The sequence below is a fragment of the Notamacropus eugenii genome, chromosome 1, assembly GCF_028372415.1.
Source record: "Notamacropus eugenii isolate mMacEug1 chromosome 1, mMacEug1.pri_v2, whole genome shotgun sequence".
NCBI classification, from domain to species: Eukaryota; Metazoa; Chordata; class Mammalia; order Diprotodontia; family Macropodidae; genus Notamacropus; species Notamacropus eugenii.
This window is the reverse complement of record NC_092872.1, coordinates 145,353,217-145,369,488: the sequence shown is the minus strand read 5'-3', so window position 1 is coordinate 145,369,488 and position 16,272 is coordinate 145,353,217. Positions and strand designations below refer to the sequence as shown.

Sequence of the window (16,272 nt, the reverse complement as noted above, 5' to 3'; positions counted from 1 at the left end):
ATGTGGTACATGATGTCCCCAATATCCAAATAATCCTTGAAACTTTTGGGCCTCTATCTTATTGGTGCAGATGGAAAAATTCTGAATCTCTTGTCAGGTTTGTGGGAGGTGTCAACCCCCTTTTCCTTTATGTACCCCTCAAATTTTCCAAGTTCAGTTAGCTCTTGAAACTTTGCACGGTTAATTTCCAAATTTTATCCCCTGGAATCCTGTCCATGGTGCCAAATGAATCGCTAAGGCAGTGTTTACGGTACTGGGGGTAACTGTGAATATACTGGCATAGTTGTCAATTGCAAAGTGTAACAGATGCTCCATAGAGAAGGTAGAAAAAAAACATTGATTGGGACCTCAGAAAGCCACGTTCCCAAACCACCAAGCAACACCATGTATAGTAACAAAGAAGTCAATACACATGATGGCAAAGAATTTTTCGTTTAAATTACGATTATTCAGGTACAGAGGGCAAGCTTAGTATGCATTTCCTCAGGAGTGTCTTACTGTATTTTCCTAGCAGATGAGAGGCATAGGCAAGGGAGGTTGAGGAAATGGTAGGGGTACCTTGAAATGGATGTTATTGAGGCCAGGGATTACCAGTTTTCCTTCCATGACAAGATAAGAATAGATTTGTCAGTACATCTATTTGTTCGATGTGCCCAGAGTTCAGACATGGATATTTTTTCCTCTTCTACAATAGCTGGTGTAAACAGCCTGCAGCCTTTACCATTCAACTTCATCAGGACCAGCTTGTCCTACCAAGACCACATGGATCACCCTGGTTCTGCCTATTTGTGTTCCATCAAAAGGACCTTGCAGCAGCTGGTGAGATTTCTCAGTCCCTACCCTGACCTTGGGATGCTCTAATGGACAAAAGCATTGGTTCTGGAGAGATAGGACACTGGGTTCAAATACGTTGTCTGGTGCTTCTTGCCTGTGTTACCTTGGGCTAATTATCTAATCTCCCTGAGCCTCAGGTTTCCTCATCTGTGAAATTAGGATAGCAAAGTCAGAATAAACGAATGAATGAATGAGTCTTTCATAATCAAGGGCATACTGTGTGCTGGACAGTTTGCTAAGTACTGGGAATACAGATACAAGTGAAGAAGACCATCCAAGCCTTCAAGGAGCTTGAATTCTAAGGGGCCCGGAAGGGGATGAAGACAGCACATTAAGGCAATGTGGAAAATCAGCAGATTATATATTCCAGATTGCATTGTGTCACAGTGTTTGAGAAATGTCCTAAGGCTCTGGTTCCGGGGATGATAAGGTGAAAGCTTATATTTCGGTGGCGATGATTGTGTTGGGGAGAGAGGTATGATAGAACGAGTCAGGAGCAGAGTGTAAGCAGTTTAGTATGTAGGCAAGTCAGAAGACAGCTTCTAAGGTGTTTGGGAGCTCCAGATTTATGATGTCAAGCCCCCTCCTCCTCCTCAATAGTCTACTCCATTCTTTGGGCGTCATCTTTACAAGGCCCATTTGTTCACTCACATTTTCCTTTCCTTGCAGCTGAATCCCTTCTCCTCGGGAAGCACACTAACTTCACTGAGGTGAGACCTGGGAAGCTAAGACTTGGAGGTCTAGGTTTCTGTCCTGGGGCTACACTCACATAAGTAGGGCTCACGGTAGACAATATACATATAAAGTCTCCACAAAGTGACCTTTTCCTGCATTTCCCCATTCCTCAGTTGTTTCATGCCTCTCTGTCTTGGCCATGGAGTGTCAGGAATGGAGATCTTTGTGTCTTCCACAGTGCTTTCTCCAGAACAGTTGTAGGTTTGTAGGTCCTCTCGGGGGCACTATCAACTATTATGCAGACGTCTCTGACGTCCCAGTTTCACTGCCCCAATACACAAGTCTCTGTCACCGCAGTCAGCACCAGTCTTAGGAGATTGTTTCAAAATTTCCTTTCCTAGACCAATGACGTGTAGATCCATGACTAGAGTGGCTGTTGTATGCCACTGCTGGCAAGATCCTACCACACCCTTTCTGATCAGAGAGAAGTTTTCCTGCGAGCTGAACTACCAGACCTATGGCACCACCAGGCTGGGCGTGTATATTCTGAAGAATGACATCCTCTACCTAAATGGTGAGCTACCTAACTGAAGCAAGGTTTCGCACCCATGCCTTTTTTCTTTGTTCAAATCCCAACATTACCTCTTTTCTCATTTTCATTATGCTTTGGCCCCTCAGGCAGCCCAAACTTTCTTCTCATTCATCCCTTGTCGATACAATTGCACCAAAGTCATGTTACACATACCTAGTTCCCCAGAGACTGGGTTCTGGCTTTTCTTCTTTTCAGTCAGTTTCAGTCACCAATCTCTGAGGAAGTAGCTGTTTGGTTCTACAGATTTCTAAACAACTTCAAGGAAGTCATACATCAAAGGAAGCAAATGTATAGATGACACAGAGTTGTTTGGTAGGTAGCTACCATACGGCAAAGAATCAGGATCTGGTAAGGACTCAACTCACTCGACAAACAGGCTGTTACATTTAACAAAATAAATTGAGTGAAGACGAATATAAGATTTTGGAATTAGGTTTCTTTCAATCAATGGATTGAGTTCAGAATGGAGGAGACATGGCTAGACAGCATTTTGTGGGGGTTCTCACATACTTCAAACTCCATAATGAATGACAAGTACAATGACAATGGCACAAGTTAGTTGAAAAGTATCGTGCATATATTTACAGAGACTCTTTTCACATGCAGAGCTTTAGAAGTGTTAGTCCTACCATGCTTTGGATGCATCAGAGTACATCTGAATACCGAGTTTAATCTCCCAGTTACAATTGAGGAGGGTGTTGGGCAGGGAGGGGCTCACTGAGGAACAGGGTGAAAATGGAGTGGACTTCCATTCAGGTCAAACCAATTATCTTTTGGATGGTTGTCTATTGAGTGTCATTCATTTTGCTGAGCTCATAAATTCAAATAGCATTTGAACTTAAGCAGCTTGCATGTATCCAGAAAGAGCAAAACATGAAATATATTTACAGCAAATACACGACCTCTCTTTCTAGTGGGGTACATCAAGAAAACGGTTCGAGGAGACAGGGTTTCAGGTGAACCAGTGAGAGGATGAGGGGTTCCTAGCAGTGGAAGTGAGGATGGACAGCTTTCCAGGGGTGTGTGAGCACTTATGTAAGGCCAGAAGATGGAATGTCAGGTACGGGTAAAATACAACAGCTAGAATGTATAGTGTATGACTGTGAGACATGTAAATGAAATGGATAGAGATCATTGGGCTTTAACTGGATTTGTTGTTGGCTTAAAATATGAAATAGGGACACTTCTATTTTATTCCATGGCTAATCTTAAAGAAGGGAGTCTGCAAATTTTAGACCAGTGAAGGTTCTTAAGGATGTGAGTGGCATGGCCAGACCGGGGCTTTGGGAACTTGAATTTAACAAGTGTGTGGAAGATGGTTGAAGTTTAGAGGGCAGAATCTGAGAGGCCAGTTTGTGGAGGCTATTGTGCTAGGCCATGCCAGCTAGTGGGGATGAGGACTTGAATGAAGGTAGTGTCTGGGTGAGTTAATGTGTGCGGTGCTGTAGAAATAGAATAGATGTCAATTTTGGAAACTGGAAGCAAGGGAGCAAGGTTGAGGGTGAGTGTTGTGAACCGGGTCACCATGGTGCCATCAGCAGCAATAGGTAGATGATGCTGAGATGTGGGTTTAGAAAGACATCTGAATCACCCTCTGGACAGGTTGTGTTTAAGATGAGTTTGCAACCTTTGTGTGGAAATGTCCAGTCATCGTGTCCCTCAAGAGAAGAATTAAATCATATAACGCTATGAAAGAGAGAGTCTGGAGGAGAAACGGTGTGATCAGCAGTGTCTGTATCATAGAAATTTCCAAAGGAATAAGGACTGCGTAAAAGTCACTGAATTTAGCGATGAAGAGATGATTGGTCAAACTCAGGGAGTTTCAGTTAAATGGTAGGATCAGAAGGCAGATTGCAAGAGGGTGAGAAGTGAGGAGGAGAGGGAGAAGCAGCTTTTTTCTCGATTGACTGTAAAAGGGAGAAGACATGTAGGAATAGGGGAAGGTGAGGACAGGATCAAGTGAAAGGTATTTTTCTCCCCCTAAGGGTGGAAGACATTTGTAGTAAGCAGAAGAGGAATTGGTTTGTCAAATGTTGCCATGCTAATGTTATGGACAGTATGGACAAATGGTGACTAGATGGCATCACAGCTAAGTAGTTGACAACTGGAAGAATGGCTGGACCCAAAGAATAGTCAGTAATTATTCCTGGAAGGAGGTGTGTAGTGAATTGTCCCAGGGATATTTCTTGGTCTCTGTGCTACCTAGGGAAGGAAAACAGCTAGAGAATAGGTAGAAAACACGTTTACTGATTTTACATCTAACCCCAAGGGTTTGAGATAGAACCAATAGATCTACTGGATGACAGATTTGGAATTCCAAATCTTAATCTAGAATGGTGGGCTCAGATGTAGTAAGGTGAAATTTAATAGACATAGTAGAATTTTGCGTCTGTACTCTCAAAACCCTTTTATGAGTCCAAGATGGACAAGCAGAGGCTGGGAATTTCTGAACAAATATTGGGACATTTAATGGACTGAAGCTCAACATGGTTCAACAGTGTGATGTGTTAAATAACAAAGGTTAAGGAAAACCTTAGGGTACATGAAAGAGACAGAGTATTCAAGTGTCTTCAGGGAGTTAAAGGGCTGTCACAGGGAAATGTGCCTGGACTTGTTCTGCTTTGACCCAGAAGGTAGAACGAGCAATACAGTGTCACGTTACAAAGAAGCAAATATCCACTAGAAGTGAAGAAAAATTTCGTATCATGTGGTGGGATGGTCTACTTCAGGAAGGAGAAGGTTTGCCTTCCCTGAGGAATGTCAAATAAATGGTCGATCACCACTTCTTGGGGATGTGGTGGAGGGTATTCCTGGTCAGGAAAGGGTTGGACCAGGCCATGCCTGAGGTGTCGCATTTCTGTTTGTCCTTCATCCTGATGTGTTGATTTTCTCCTAGAAGTCAGAAGACTATGGAGAAGAGCCTGGTGACAATCCAAGGCAACCCATGGGAAAGTGTGCTGTTGTCTGTGTCTCTTTAGAGCAGAGGAGAGCAAGTCAAGATCCTTTGTTATGTTTGTCACGGTAGAGAGCTGACAGGTTCCCAGGAGAATTCTCTTGTCCCTTTGTTCAACGATCACATCCTCCACATCTTGTGTGGGGGAGGGTGACCCTCAAAGACCTCCTCCCAAACGCATGTGCACATATACCCACACAGAAGACAGGACATAAATTTCCTGCTGTGGAGTGAATGACTAAGTACATATACATATATATACATATACATACATATATATACACACACACACATGTGTATATCATTTACATCTTTATATATATAACATACATATATATTTATAGATAAAGATAGATATATTTATATATATTTATATCTATATCTATGTATATATCTATATATATGTATATATACATGTGATTTGTTTCCACATGGGCATCCATGTATCTAAGCAATTAGCTACCATTCATGAATCAGTCAATATGTCACTCTGTCCTCCTTGGAATGTTTTGACAGCTTGATGCACTGCCACAAATTCAGCATATTGACCCCTTCCACCTGTGCAAGGACTTTCCAATATCCACCTAGTACTTGGCTTAGAGGCTACTGCTTTCCAGTGTATTCTGAGGCCCTAATATTCTGCTGCACCATCAGTAAACTCTTCCTTTCCCTTTTCTTCAGTTAATCCTTCTAATCCCTCATTCCATTTTGCCAAGGGTTATACCAACTTTTACTATGGTTCCGAGGGTATATCATTTCCCTTAGTGGGTATGTTTGCTATTCATTCATAGAGGGTTGATTTAAATGTATTTTGAACATAGCATTTCCAATGACTTGTCCAATTCTTTGAGAAGCTGGTGTAATCATTACCCAGGTCTTGAATCCATTTGCCAGCATTAATGTTACCCCATGAGTCAAAGTCAGTTGTCCAGTCTCTACCAAAGCCCAACAGGCAGCTAACCACTGCTTTTCAAAAGGGGTGTATTGAATGCCAGAAGAAAGGAGTTTCCTAGACAAAAATCCAAAGGGCACATTTCAGACAGGTTGAATATGCCATAAATCAAGGCTCAATTGTATCGTGGTCTATGCTTCCACAAAAGCTTTACTTTGTTCAAGTGACCAAGCGCCAATTCAGTGTTTTTTATTGTAATCTTCTATAAGGGTTCAAATTTTGTTCTTGATGTGGTACATGATGTCCCCAATATCCAAATAATCCTTGAAACTTTTGGGCCTCTATCTTATTGGTGCAGATGGAAAAATTCTGAATCTCTTGTCAGGTTTGTGGGAGGTGTCAACCCCCTTTTCCTTTATGTACCCCTCAAATTTTCCAAGTTCAGTTAGCTCTTGAAACTTTGCACGGTTAATTTCCAAATTTTATCCCCTGGAATCCTGTCCATGGTGCCAAATGAATCGCTAAGGCAGTGTTTACGGTACTGGGGGTAACTGTGAATATACTGGCATAGTTGTCAATTGCAAAGTGTAACAGATGCTCCATAGAGAAGGTAGAAAAAAAACATTGATTGGGACCTCAGAAAGCCACGTTCCCAAACCACCAAGCAACACCATGTATAGTAACAAAGAAGTCAATACACATGATGGCAAAGAATTTTTCGTTTAAATTACGATTATTCAGGTACAGAGGGCAAGCTTAGTATGCATTTCCTCAGGAGTGTCTTACTGTATTTTCCTAGCAGATGAGAGGCATAGGCAAGGGAGGTTGAGGAAATGGTAGGGGTACCTTGAAATGGATGTTATTGAGGCCAGGGATTACCAGTTTTCCTTCCATGACAAGATAAGAATAGATTTGTCAGTACATCTATTTGTTCGATGTGCCCAGAGTTCAGACATGGATATTTTTTCCTCTTCTACAATAGCTGGTGTAAACAGCCTGCAGCCTTTACCATTCAACTTCATCAGGACCAGCTTGTCCTACCAAGACCACATGGATCACCCTGGTTCTGCCTATTTGTGTTCCATCAAAAGGACCTTGCAGCAGCTGGTGAGATTTCTCAGTCCCTACCCTGACCTTGGGATGCTCTAATGGACAAAAGCATTGGTTCTGGAGAGATAGGACGCTGGGTTCAAATACGTTCTCTGGTGCTTCTTGCCTGTGTTACCTTGGGCTAATTATCTAATCTCCCTGAGCCTCAGGTTTCCCCATCTGTGAAATTAGGATAGCAAAGTAAGAATAAACGAATGAATGAATGAGTCTTTAATAATCAAGTGCATACTGTGTGCTGGACAGTTTGCTAAGTACTGGGAATACAGATACAAGTGAAGAAGACCATCCAAGCCTTCAAGGAGCTTGAATTCTAAGGGGCCCGGAAGGGGTTGAAGACAGCACATTAAGGCAATGTGGAAAATCAGCAGATTATATATTCCAGATTGCATTGTGTCACAGTGTTTGAGAAATGTCCTAAGGCTCTGGTTCCGGGGATGATAAGGTGAAAGCTTATATTTCGGTGGCGATGATTGTTTTGGGGAGAGGTATGATAGAACGAGTCAGGAGCAGAGTGTAAGCAGTTTAGTATGTAGGCAAGTCAGAAGACAGCTTCTAAGGTGTTTGGGAGCTCCAGATTTATGATGTCAAGCCCCCTCCTCCTCCTCAATAGTCTACTCCATTCTTTGGGCGTCATCTTTACAAGGCCCATTTGTTCACTCACATTTTCCTTTCCTTGCAGCTGAATCCCTTCTCCTCGGGAAGCACACTAACTTCACTGAGGTGAGACCTGGGAAGCTAAGACTTGGAGGTCTAGGTTTCTGTCCTGGGGCTACACTCACATAAGTAGGGCTCACGGTAGACAATATACATATAAAGTCTCCACAAAGTGACCTTTTCCTGCATTTCCCCATTCCTCAGTTGTTTCATGCCTCTCTGTCTTGGCCATGGAGTGTCAGGAATGGAGATCTTTGTGTCTTCCACAGTGCTTTCTCCAGAACAGTTGTAGGTTTGTAGGTCCTCTCGGGGACACTATCAACTATTATCCTGACGTCTCTGACGTCCCAGTTTCACTGCCCCAATACACAAGTCTCTGTCACCGCAGTCAGCACCAGTCTTAGGAGATTGTTTCAAAATTTCCTTTCCTAGACCAATGACGTGTAGATCCATGACTAGAGTGGCTGTTGTATGCCACTGCTGGCAAGATCCTACCACACCCTTTCTGATCAGAGAGAAGTTTTCCTGCGAGCTGAACTACCAGACCTATGGCACCACCAGGCTGGGCGTGTATATTCTGAAGAATGACATCCTCTACCTAAATGGTGAGCTACCTAACTGAAGCAAGGTTTCGCACCCATGCCTTTTTTCTTTGTTCTAATCCCAACATTACCTTTTTTCTCATTTTCATTATGCTTTGGCCCCTCAGGCAGCCCAAACTTTCTTCTCATTCATCCCTTGTCGATACAATTGCACCAAAGTCATGTTACACATACCTAGTTCCCCAGAGAGTGGGTTCTGGCTTTTCTTCTTTTCAGTCAGTTTCAGTCACCAATCTCTGAGGAAGTAGCTGTTTGGTTCTACAGATTTCTAAACAACTTCAAGGAAGTCATACATAAAAGGAAGCAAATGTATAGATGACACAGAGTTGTTTGGTAGGTAGCTACCATACGGCAAAGAAACAGGATCTAGTAAGGACTCAACTCACTCGACAAACAGGCTGTTACATTTAACAAAATAAATTGAGTGAAGACGAATATAAGATTTTGGAATTAGGTTTCTTTCAATCAATGGATTGAGTTCAGAATGGAGGAGACATGGCTAGACAGCATTTTGTGGGGGTTCTCACATACTTCAAACTCCATAATGAATGACAAGTACAATGACAATGGCACAAGTTAGTTGAAAAGTATCGTGCATATATTTACAGAGACTCTTTTCACATGCAGAGCTTTAGAAGTGTTAGTCCTACCATGCTTTGGATGCATCAGAGTACATCTGAATACCGAGTTTAATCTCTCAGTTACAATTGAGGAGGGTGTTGGGCAGGGAGGGGCTCACTGAGGAACAGGGTGAAAATGGAGTGGACTTCCATTCAGGTCAAACCAATTATCTTTTGGATGGTTGTCTATTGAGTGTCATTCATTTTGCTGAGCTCATAAATTCAAATAGCATTTGAACTTAAGCAGCTTGCATGTATCCAGAAAGAGCAAAACATGAAATATATTTACAGCAAATACACGACCTCTCTTTCTAGTGGGGTACATCAAGAAAATGGTTCGAGGAGACAGGGTTTCAGGTGAACCAGTGAGAGGATGAGGGGTTCCTAGCAGTGGAAGTGAGGATGGACAGCTTTCCAGGGGTGTGTGAGCACTTATGTAAGGCCAGAAGATGGAATGTCAGGTACGGGTAAAATACAACAGCTAGAATGTATAGTGTATGACTGTGAGACATGTAAATGAAATGGATAGAGATCATTGGGCTTTAACTGGATTTGTTGTTGGCTTAAAATATGAAATAGGGACACTTCTATTTTATTCCATGGGTAATCTTAAAGAAGGGAGTCTGCAAATTTTAGACCAGTGAAGGTTCTTAAGGATGTGAGTGGCATGGCCAGACCGGGGCTTTGGGAACTTGAATTTAACAAGTGTGTGGAAGATGGGCTGAAGTCGAGAGGGCAGAATCTGAGAGGCCAGTTTGTGGAGGCTATTGTGCTAGGCCATGCCAGCTAGTGGGGATGAGGACTTGAATGAAGGTAGTGTCTGGGTGAGTTAATGTGTGCGGTGCTGTAGAAATAGAATAGATGTTAATTTTGGAAACTGGAGGCAAGGGAGCAAGGCTGAGGGTGAGTGTTGTGAACCGGGTCACCATGGTGCCATCAGCAGCAATAGGTAGATGATGCTGAGATGTGGGTTTAGAAAGACATCTGAATCACCCTCTGGACAGGTTGTGTTTAAGATGAGTTTGCAACCTTTGTGTGGAAATGTCCAGTCATCGTGTCCCTCAAGAGAAGAATTAAATCATATAACGCTATGAAAGAGAGAGTCTGGAGGAGAAACGGTGTGATCAGCAGTGTCTGTATCATAGAAATTTCCAAAGGAATAAGGACTGCGTAAAAGTCACTGAATTTAGCGATGAAGAGATGATTGGTCAAACTCAGGGAGTTTCAGTTAAATGGTAGGATCAGAAGGCAGATTGCAAGAGGGTGAGAAGTGAGGAGGAGAGGGAGAAGCAGCTTTTTTCTCGATTGACTGTAAAAGGGAGAAGACATGTAGGAATAGGGGAAGGTGAGGACAGGATCAAGTGAAAGGTATTTTTCTCCCCTTAAGGGTGGAAGACATTTGTAGTAAGCAGAAGAGGAATTGGTTTGTCAAATGTTGCCATGCTAATGTTATGGACAGTATGGACAAATGGTGACTAGATGGCATCACAGCTAAGTAGTTGACAACTGGAAGAATGGCTGGACCCAAAGAATAGTCAGTAATTATTCCTGGAAGGAGGTGTGTAGTGAATTGTCCCAGGGATATTTCTTGGTCTCTGTGCTACCTAGGGAAGGAAAACAGCTAGAGAATAGGTAGAAAACACGTTTACTGATTTTACATCTAACCCCAAGGGTTTGAGATAGAACCAATAGATCTACTGGATGACAGATTTGGAATTCCAAATCTTAGGCTAGAATGGTGGGCTCAGATGTAGTAAGGTGAAATTTAATAGACATAGTAGAATTTTGCGTCTGTACTCTCAAAACCCTTTTATGAGTCCAAGATGGACAAGCAGAGGCTGGGAATTTCTGAACAAATATTGGGACATTTAATGGACTGAAGCTCAACATGGTTCAACAGTGTGATGTGTTAAATAACAAAGGTTAAGGAAAACCTTAGGGTACATGAAAGAGACAGAGTATTCAAGTGTCTTCAGGGAGTTAAAGGGCTGTCACAGGGAAATGTGCCTGGACTTGTTCTGCTTTGACCCAGAAGGTAGAACGAGCAATACAGTGTCACGTTACAAAGAAGCAAATATCCACTAGAAGTGAAGAAAAATTTCGTATCATGTGGTGGGATGGTCTACTTCAGGAAGGAGAAGGTTTGCCTTCCCTGAGGAATGTCAAATAAATGGTCGATCACCACTTCTTGGGGATGTGGTGGAGGGTATTCCTGGTCAGGAAAGGGTTGGACCAGGCCATGCCTGAGGTGTCGCATTTCTGTTTGTCCTTCATCCTGATGTGTTGATTTTCTCCTAGAAGTCAGAAGACTATGGAGAAGAGCCTGGTGACAATCCAAGGCAACCCATGGGAAAGTGTGCTGTTGTCTGTGTCTCTTTAGAGCAGAGGAGAGCAAGTCAAGATCCTTTGTTATGTTTGTCACGGTAGAGAGCTGACAGGTTCCCAGGAGAATTCTCTTGTCCCTTTGTTCAACGATCACATCCTCCACATCTTGTGTGGGGGAGGGTGACCCTCAAAGACCTCCTCCCAAACGCATGTGCACATATACCCACACAGAAGACAGGACATAAATTTCCTGCTGTGGAGTGAATGACTAAGTACATATACATATATATACATATACATACATATATATACACACACACACATGTGTATATCATTTACATCTTTATATATATAACATACATATATATTTATAGATAAAGATAGATATATTTATATATATTTATATCTATATCTATGTATATATCTATATATATGTATATATACATGTGATTTGTTTCCACATGGGCATCCATGTATCTAAGCAATTAGCTACCATTCATGAATCAGTCAATATGTCACTCTGTCCTCCTTGGAATGTTTTGACAGCTTGATGCACTGCCACAAATTCAGCATATTGACCCCTTCCACCTGTGCAAGGACTTTCCAATATCCACCTAGTACTTGGCTTAGAGGCTACCGCTTTCCAGTGTATTCTGAGGCCCTAATATTCTGCTGCACCATCAGTAAACTCTTCCTTTCCCTTTTCTTCAGTTAATCCTTCTAATCCCTCATTCCATTTTGCCAAGGGTTATACCAACTTTTGCTATGGTTCGGAGGGTATATCCTTTCCCTTAGTGGGTATGTTTGCTATTCATTCATAGAGGGTTGATTTAAATGTATTTTGAACATAGCATTTCCAATGACTTGTCCAATTCTTTGAGAAGCTGGTGTAATCATTACCCAGGTCTTGAATCCATTTGCCAGCATTAATGTTACCCCATGAGTCAAAGTCAGTTGTCCAGTCTCTACCAAAGCCCAACAGGCAGCTAACTACTGCTTTTCAAAAGGGGTGTATTGAATGCCAGATGAAAAGAGTTTCTTAGATAAAAATTCAAAGGGCACATTTCAGACAGGTTGAATATGCCATAAATCAAGGCTCAATTGTATCGTGGTCTATGCTTCCACAAAAGCTTTACTTTGTTCAAGTGACCAAGCGCCAATTCAGTGTTTTTTATTGTAATCTTCTATAAGGGTTCAAATTTTGTTCTTGATGTGGTACATGATGTACCCAATATCCAAATAATCCTTGAAACTTTTGGGCCTCTATCTTATTGGTGCAGATGGAAAAATTCTGAATCTCTTGTCAGGTTTGTGGGAGGTGTCAACCCCCTTTTCCTTTATGTACCTCTCAAATCTTCCAAGTTCAGTTAGCTCTTGAAACTTTGCACGGTTAATTTCCAAATTTTATCCCCTGGAATCCTGTCCATGGTGCCAAATGAATCGCTAAGGCAGTGTTCACGGTACTGGGGGTAACTGTGAATATACTGGCATAGTTGTCAATTGCAAAGTGTAACAGATGCTCCATAGAGAAGGTAGAAAAAAAACATTGATTGGGACTTCAGAAAGCCACGTTCCCAAACCACCAAGCAACGCCATGTATAGTAACAAAGAAGTCAATACACATGATGGCAAAGATGTTTTCGTTTAAATTACGATTATTCAGGTACAAAGGGCAAGCTTAGTATGCATTTCCTCAGGAGTGTCTTACTGTATTTTACTAGCAGATGAGAGGCATAGGCAAGGGAGGTTGAGGAAATGGTAGGGGTACCTTGAAATGGATGTTATTGAGGCCAGGGATTACCAGTTTTCCTTCCATGACAAGATAAGAATAGATTTGTCAGTACATCTATTTGTTCGATGTGCCCAGAGTTCAGACATGGATATTTTTTCCTCTTCTACAATAGCTGGTGTAAACAGCCTGCAGCCTTTACCATTCAACTTCATCAGGACCAGCTTGTCCTACCAAGACCACATGGATCACCCTGGTTCTGCCTATTTGTGTTCCATCAAAAGGACCTTGCAGCAGCTGGTGAGATTTCTCAGTCCCTACCCTGACCTTGGGATGCTCTAATGGACAAAAGCATTGGTTCTGGAGAGATAGGACACTGGGTTCAAATACGTTGTCTGGTGCTTCTTGCCTGTGTTACCTTGGGCTAATTATCTAATCTCCCTGAGCCTCAGGTTTCCCCATCTGTGAAATTAGGATAGCAAAGTAAGAATAAACGAATGAATGAATGAGTCTTTCATAATCAAGTGCATACTGTGTGCTGGACAGTTTGCTAAGTACTGGGAATACAGATACAAGTGAAGAAGACCATCCAAGCCTTCAAGGAGCTTGAATTCTAAGGGGCCCGGAAGGGGTTGAAGACAGCACATTAAGGCAATGTGGAAAATCAGCAGATTATATATTCCAGATTGCATTGTGTCACAGTGTTTGAGAAATGTCCTAAGGCTCTGGTTCCGGGGATGATAAGGTGAAAGCTTATATTTCGGTGGCGATGATTGTGTTGGGGAGAGGTATGATAGAACGAGTCAGGAGCAGAGTGTAAGCAGTTTAGTATGTAGGCAAGTCAGAAGACAGCTTCTAAGGTGTTTGGGAGCTCCAGATTTATGATGTCAAGCCCCCTCCTCCTCCTCAATAGTCTACTCCATTCTTTGGGCGTCATCTTTACAAGGCCCATTTGTTCACTCACATTTTCCTTTCCTTGCAGCTGAATCCCTTCTCCTCGGGAAGCACACTAACTTCACTGAGGTGAGACCTGGGAAGCTAAGACTTGGAGGTCTAGGTTTCTGTCCTGGGGCTACACTCACATAAATAGGGCTCACGGTAGACAATATACATATAAAGTCTCCACAAAGTGACCTTTTCCTGCATTTCCCCATTCCTCAGTTGTTTCATGCCTCTCTGTCTTGGCCATGGAGTGTCAGGAATGGAGATCTTTGTGTCTTCCACAGTGCTTTCTCCAGAACAGTTGTGGGTTTGTAGGTCCTCTCGGGGGCACTATCAAGTATTATGTAGACGTCTCTGACGTCCCAGTTTCACTGCCCCAATACACAAGTCTCTGTCACCGCAGTCAGCACCAGTCTTAGGAGATTGTATCAAAATTTCCTTTCCTAGACCAATGACGTGTAGATCCATGACTAGAGTGGCTGTTGTATGCCACTGCTGGCAAGATCCTACCACACCCTTTCTGATCAGAGAGAAGTTTTCCTGCGAGCTGAACTACCAGACCTATGGCACCACCAGGCTGGGCGTGTATATTCTGAAGAATGACATCCTCTACCTAAATGGTGAGCTACCTAACTGAAGCAAGGTTTCGCACCCATGCATTTTTTCTTTGTTCTAATCCCAACATTACCTCTTTTCTCATTTTCATTATGCTTTGGCCCCTCAGGCAGCCCAAACTTTCTTCTCATTCATCCCTTGTCGATACAATTGCACCAAAGTCATGTTACACATACCTAGTTCCCCAGAGAGTGGGTTCTGGCTTTTCTTCTTTTCAGTCAGTTTCAGTCACCAATCTCTGAGGAAGTAGCTGTTTGGTTCTACAGATTTCTAAACAACTTCAAGGAAGCCATACATAAAAGGAAGCAAATGTATAGATGACACAAAGTTGTTTGGTAGGTAGCTACCATACGGCAAAGAATCAGGATCTAGTAAGGACTCAACTCACTCGACAAACAGGCTGTTACATTTAACAAAATAAATTGAGTGAAGACGAATATAAGATTTTGGAATTAGGTTTCTTTCAATCAATGGATTGAGTTCAGAATGGAGGAGACATGGCTAGACAGCATTTTGTGGGGGTTCTCACATACTTCAAACTCCATAATGAATGACAAGTACAATGACAATGGCACAAGTTAGTTGAAAAGTATCGTGCATATATTTACAGAGACTCTTTTCACATGCAGAGCTTTAGAAGTGTTAGTCCTACCATGCTTTGGATGCATCAGAGTACATCTGAATACCGAGTTTAATCTCTCAGTTACAATTGAGGAGGGTGTTGGGCAGGGAGGGGCTCACTGAGGAACAGGGTGAAAATGGAGTGGACTTCCATTCAGGTCAAACCAATTATCTTTTGGATGGTTGTCTATTGAGTGTCATTCATTTTGCTGAGCTCATAAATTCAAATAGCATTTGAACTTAAGCAGCTTGCATGTATCCAGAAAGAGCAAAACATGAAATATATTTACAGCAAATACACGACCTCTCTTTCTAGTGGGGTACATCAAGAAAACGGTTCGAGGAGACAGGGTTTCAGGTGAACCAGTGAGAGGATGAGGGGTTCCTAGCAGTGGAAGTGAGGATGGACAGCTTTCCAGGGGTGTGTGAGCACTTATGTAAGGCCAGAAGATGGAATGTCAGGTACGGGTAAAATACAACAGCTAGAATGTATAGTGTATGACTGTGAGACATGTAAATGAAATGGATAGAGATCATTGGGCTTTAACTGGATTTGTTGTTGGCTTAAAATATGAAATAGGGACACTTCTATTTTATTCCATGGGTAATCTTAAAGAAGGGAGTCTGCAAATTTTAGACCAGTGAAGGTTCTTAAGGATGTGAGTGGCATGGCCAGACCGGGGCTTTGGGAACTTGAATTTAACAAGTGTGTGGAAGATGGGCTGAAGTCGAGAGGGCAGAATCTGAGAGGCCAGTTTGTGGAGGCTATTGTGCTAGGCCATGCCAGCTAGTGGGGATGAGGACTTGAATGAAGGTAGTGTCTGGGTGAGTTAATGTGTGCGGTGCTGTAGAAATAGAATAGATGTTAATTTTGGAAACTGGAGGCAAGGGAGCAAGGCTGAGGGTGAGTGTTGTGAACCGGGTCACCATGGTGCCATCAGCAGCAATAGGTAGATGATGCTGAGATGTGGGTTTAGAAAGACATCTGAATCACCCTCTGGACAGGTTGTGTTTAAGATGAGTTTGCAACCTTTGTGTGGAAATGTCCAGTCATCGTGTCCCTCAAGAGAAGAATTAAATCATATAACGCTATGAAAGAGAGAGTCTG

At 42.4% G+C, this 16,272-nt stretch overlaps 1 protein-coding gene across 2 annotated transcripts; it reads left to right on the top strand.

The window, feature by feature from the left end:
- Window positions 1-698: 698 nt before the first annotated feature.
- LOC140521057 (mucin-16-like) lies at window positions 699-14,680 on the top strand. Of its 2 annotated transcripts, none has more exons than XM_072635706.1 (9): window positions 699-819; window positions 1,504-1,544; window positions 1,911-2,083; window positions 6,929-7,053; window positions 7,736-7,776; window positions 8,143-8,315; window positions 13,162-13,286; window positions 13,969-14,009; window positions 14,376-14,680. In XM_072635706.1, the coding sequence occupies exons 1-9, from the start codon at window positions 763-765 to the stop codon at window positions 14,563-14,565; spliced, it is 966 nt and encodes a 321-aa protein (XP_072491807.1). In that variant the 5' UTR covers window positions 699-762; the 3' UTR covers window positions 14,566-14,680. The 2 variants fall into 2 exon arrangements, with proteins under 2 accessions (XP_072491807.1, XP_072491816.1); XM_072635715.1 differs by having other exon boundaries at window positions 701-819; window positions 14,457-14,680.
- Window positions 14,681-16,272: the final 1,592 nt, after the last annotated feature.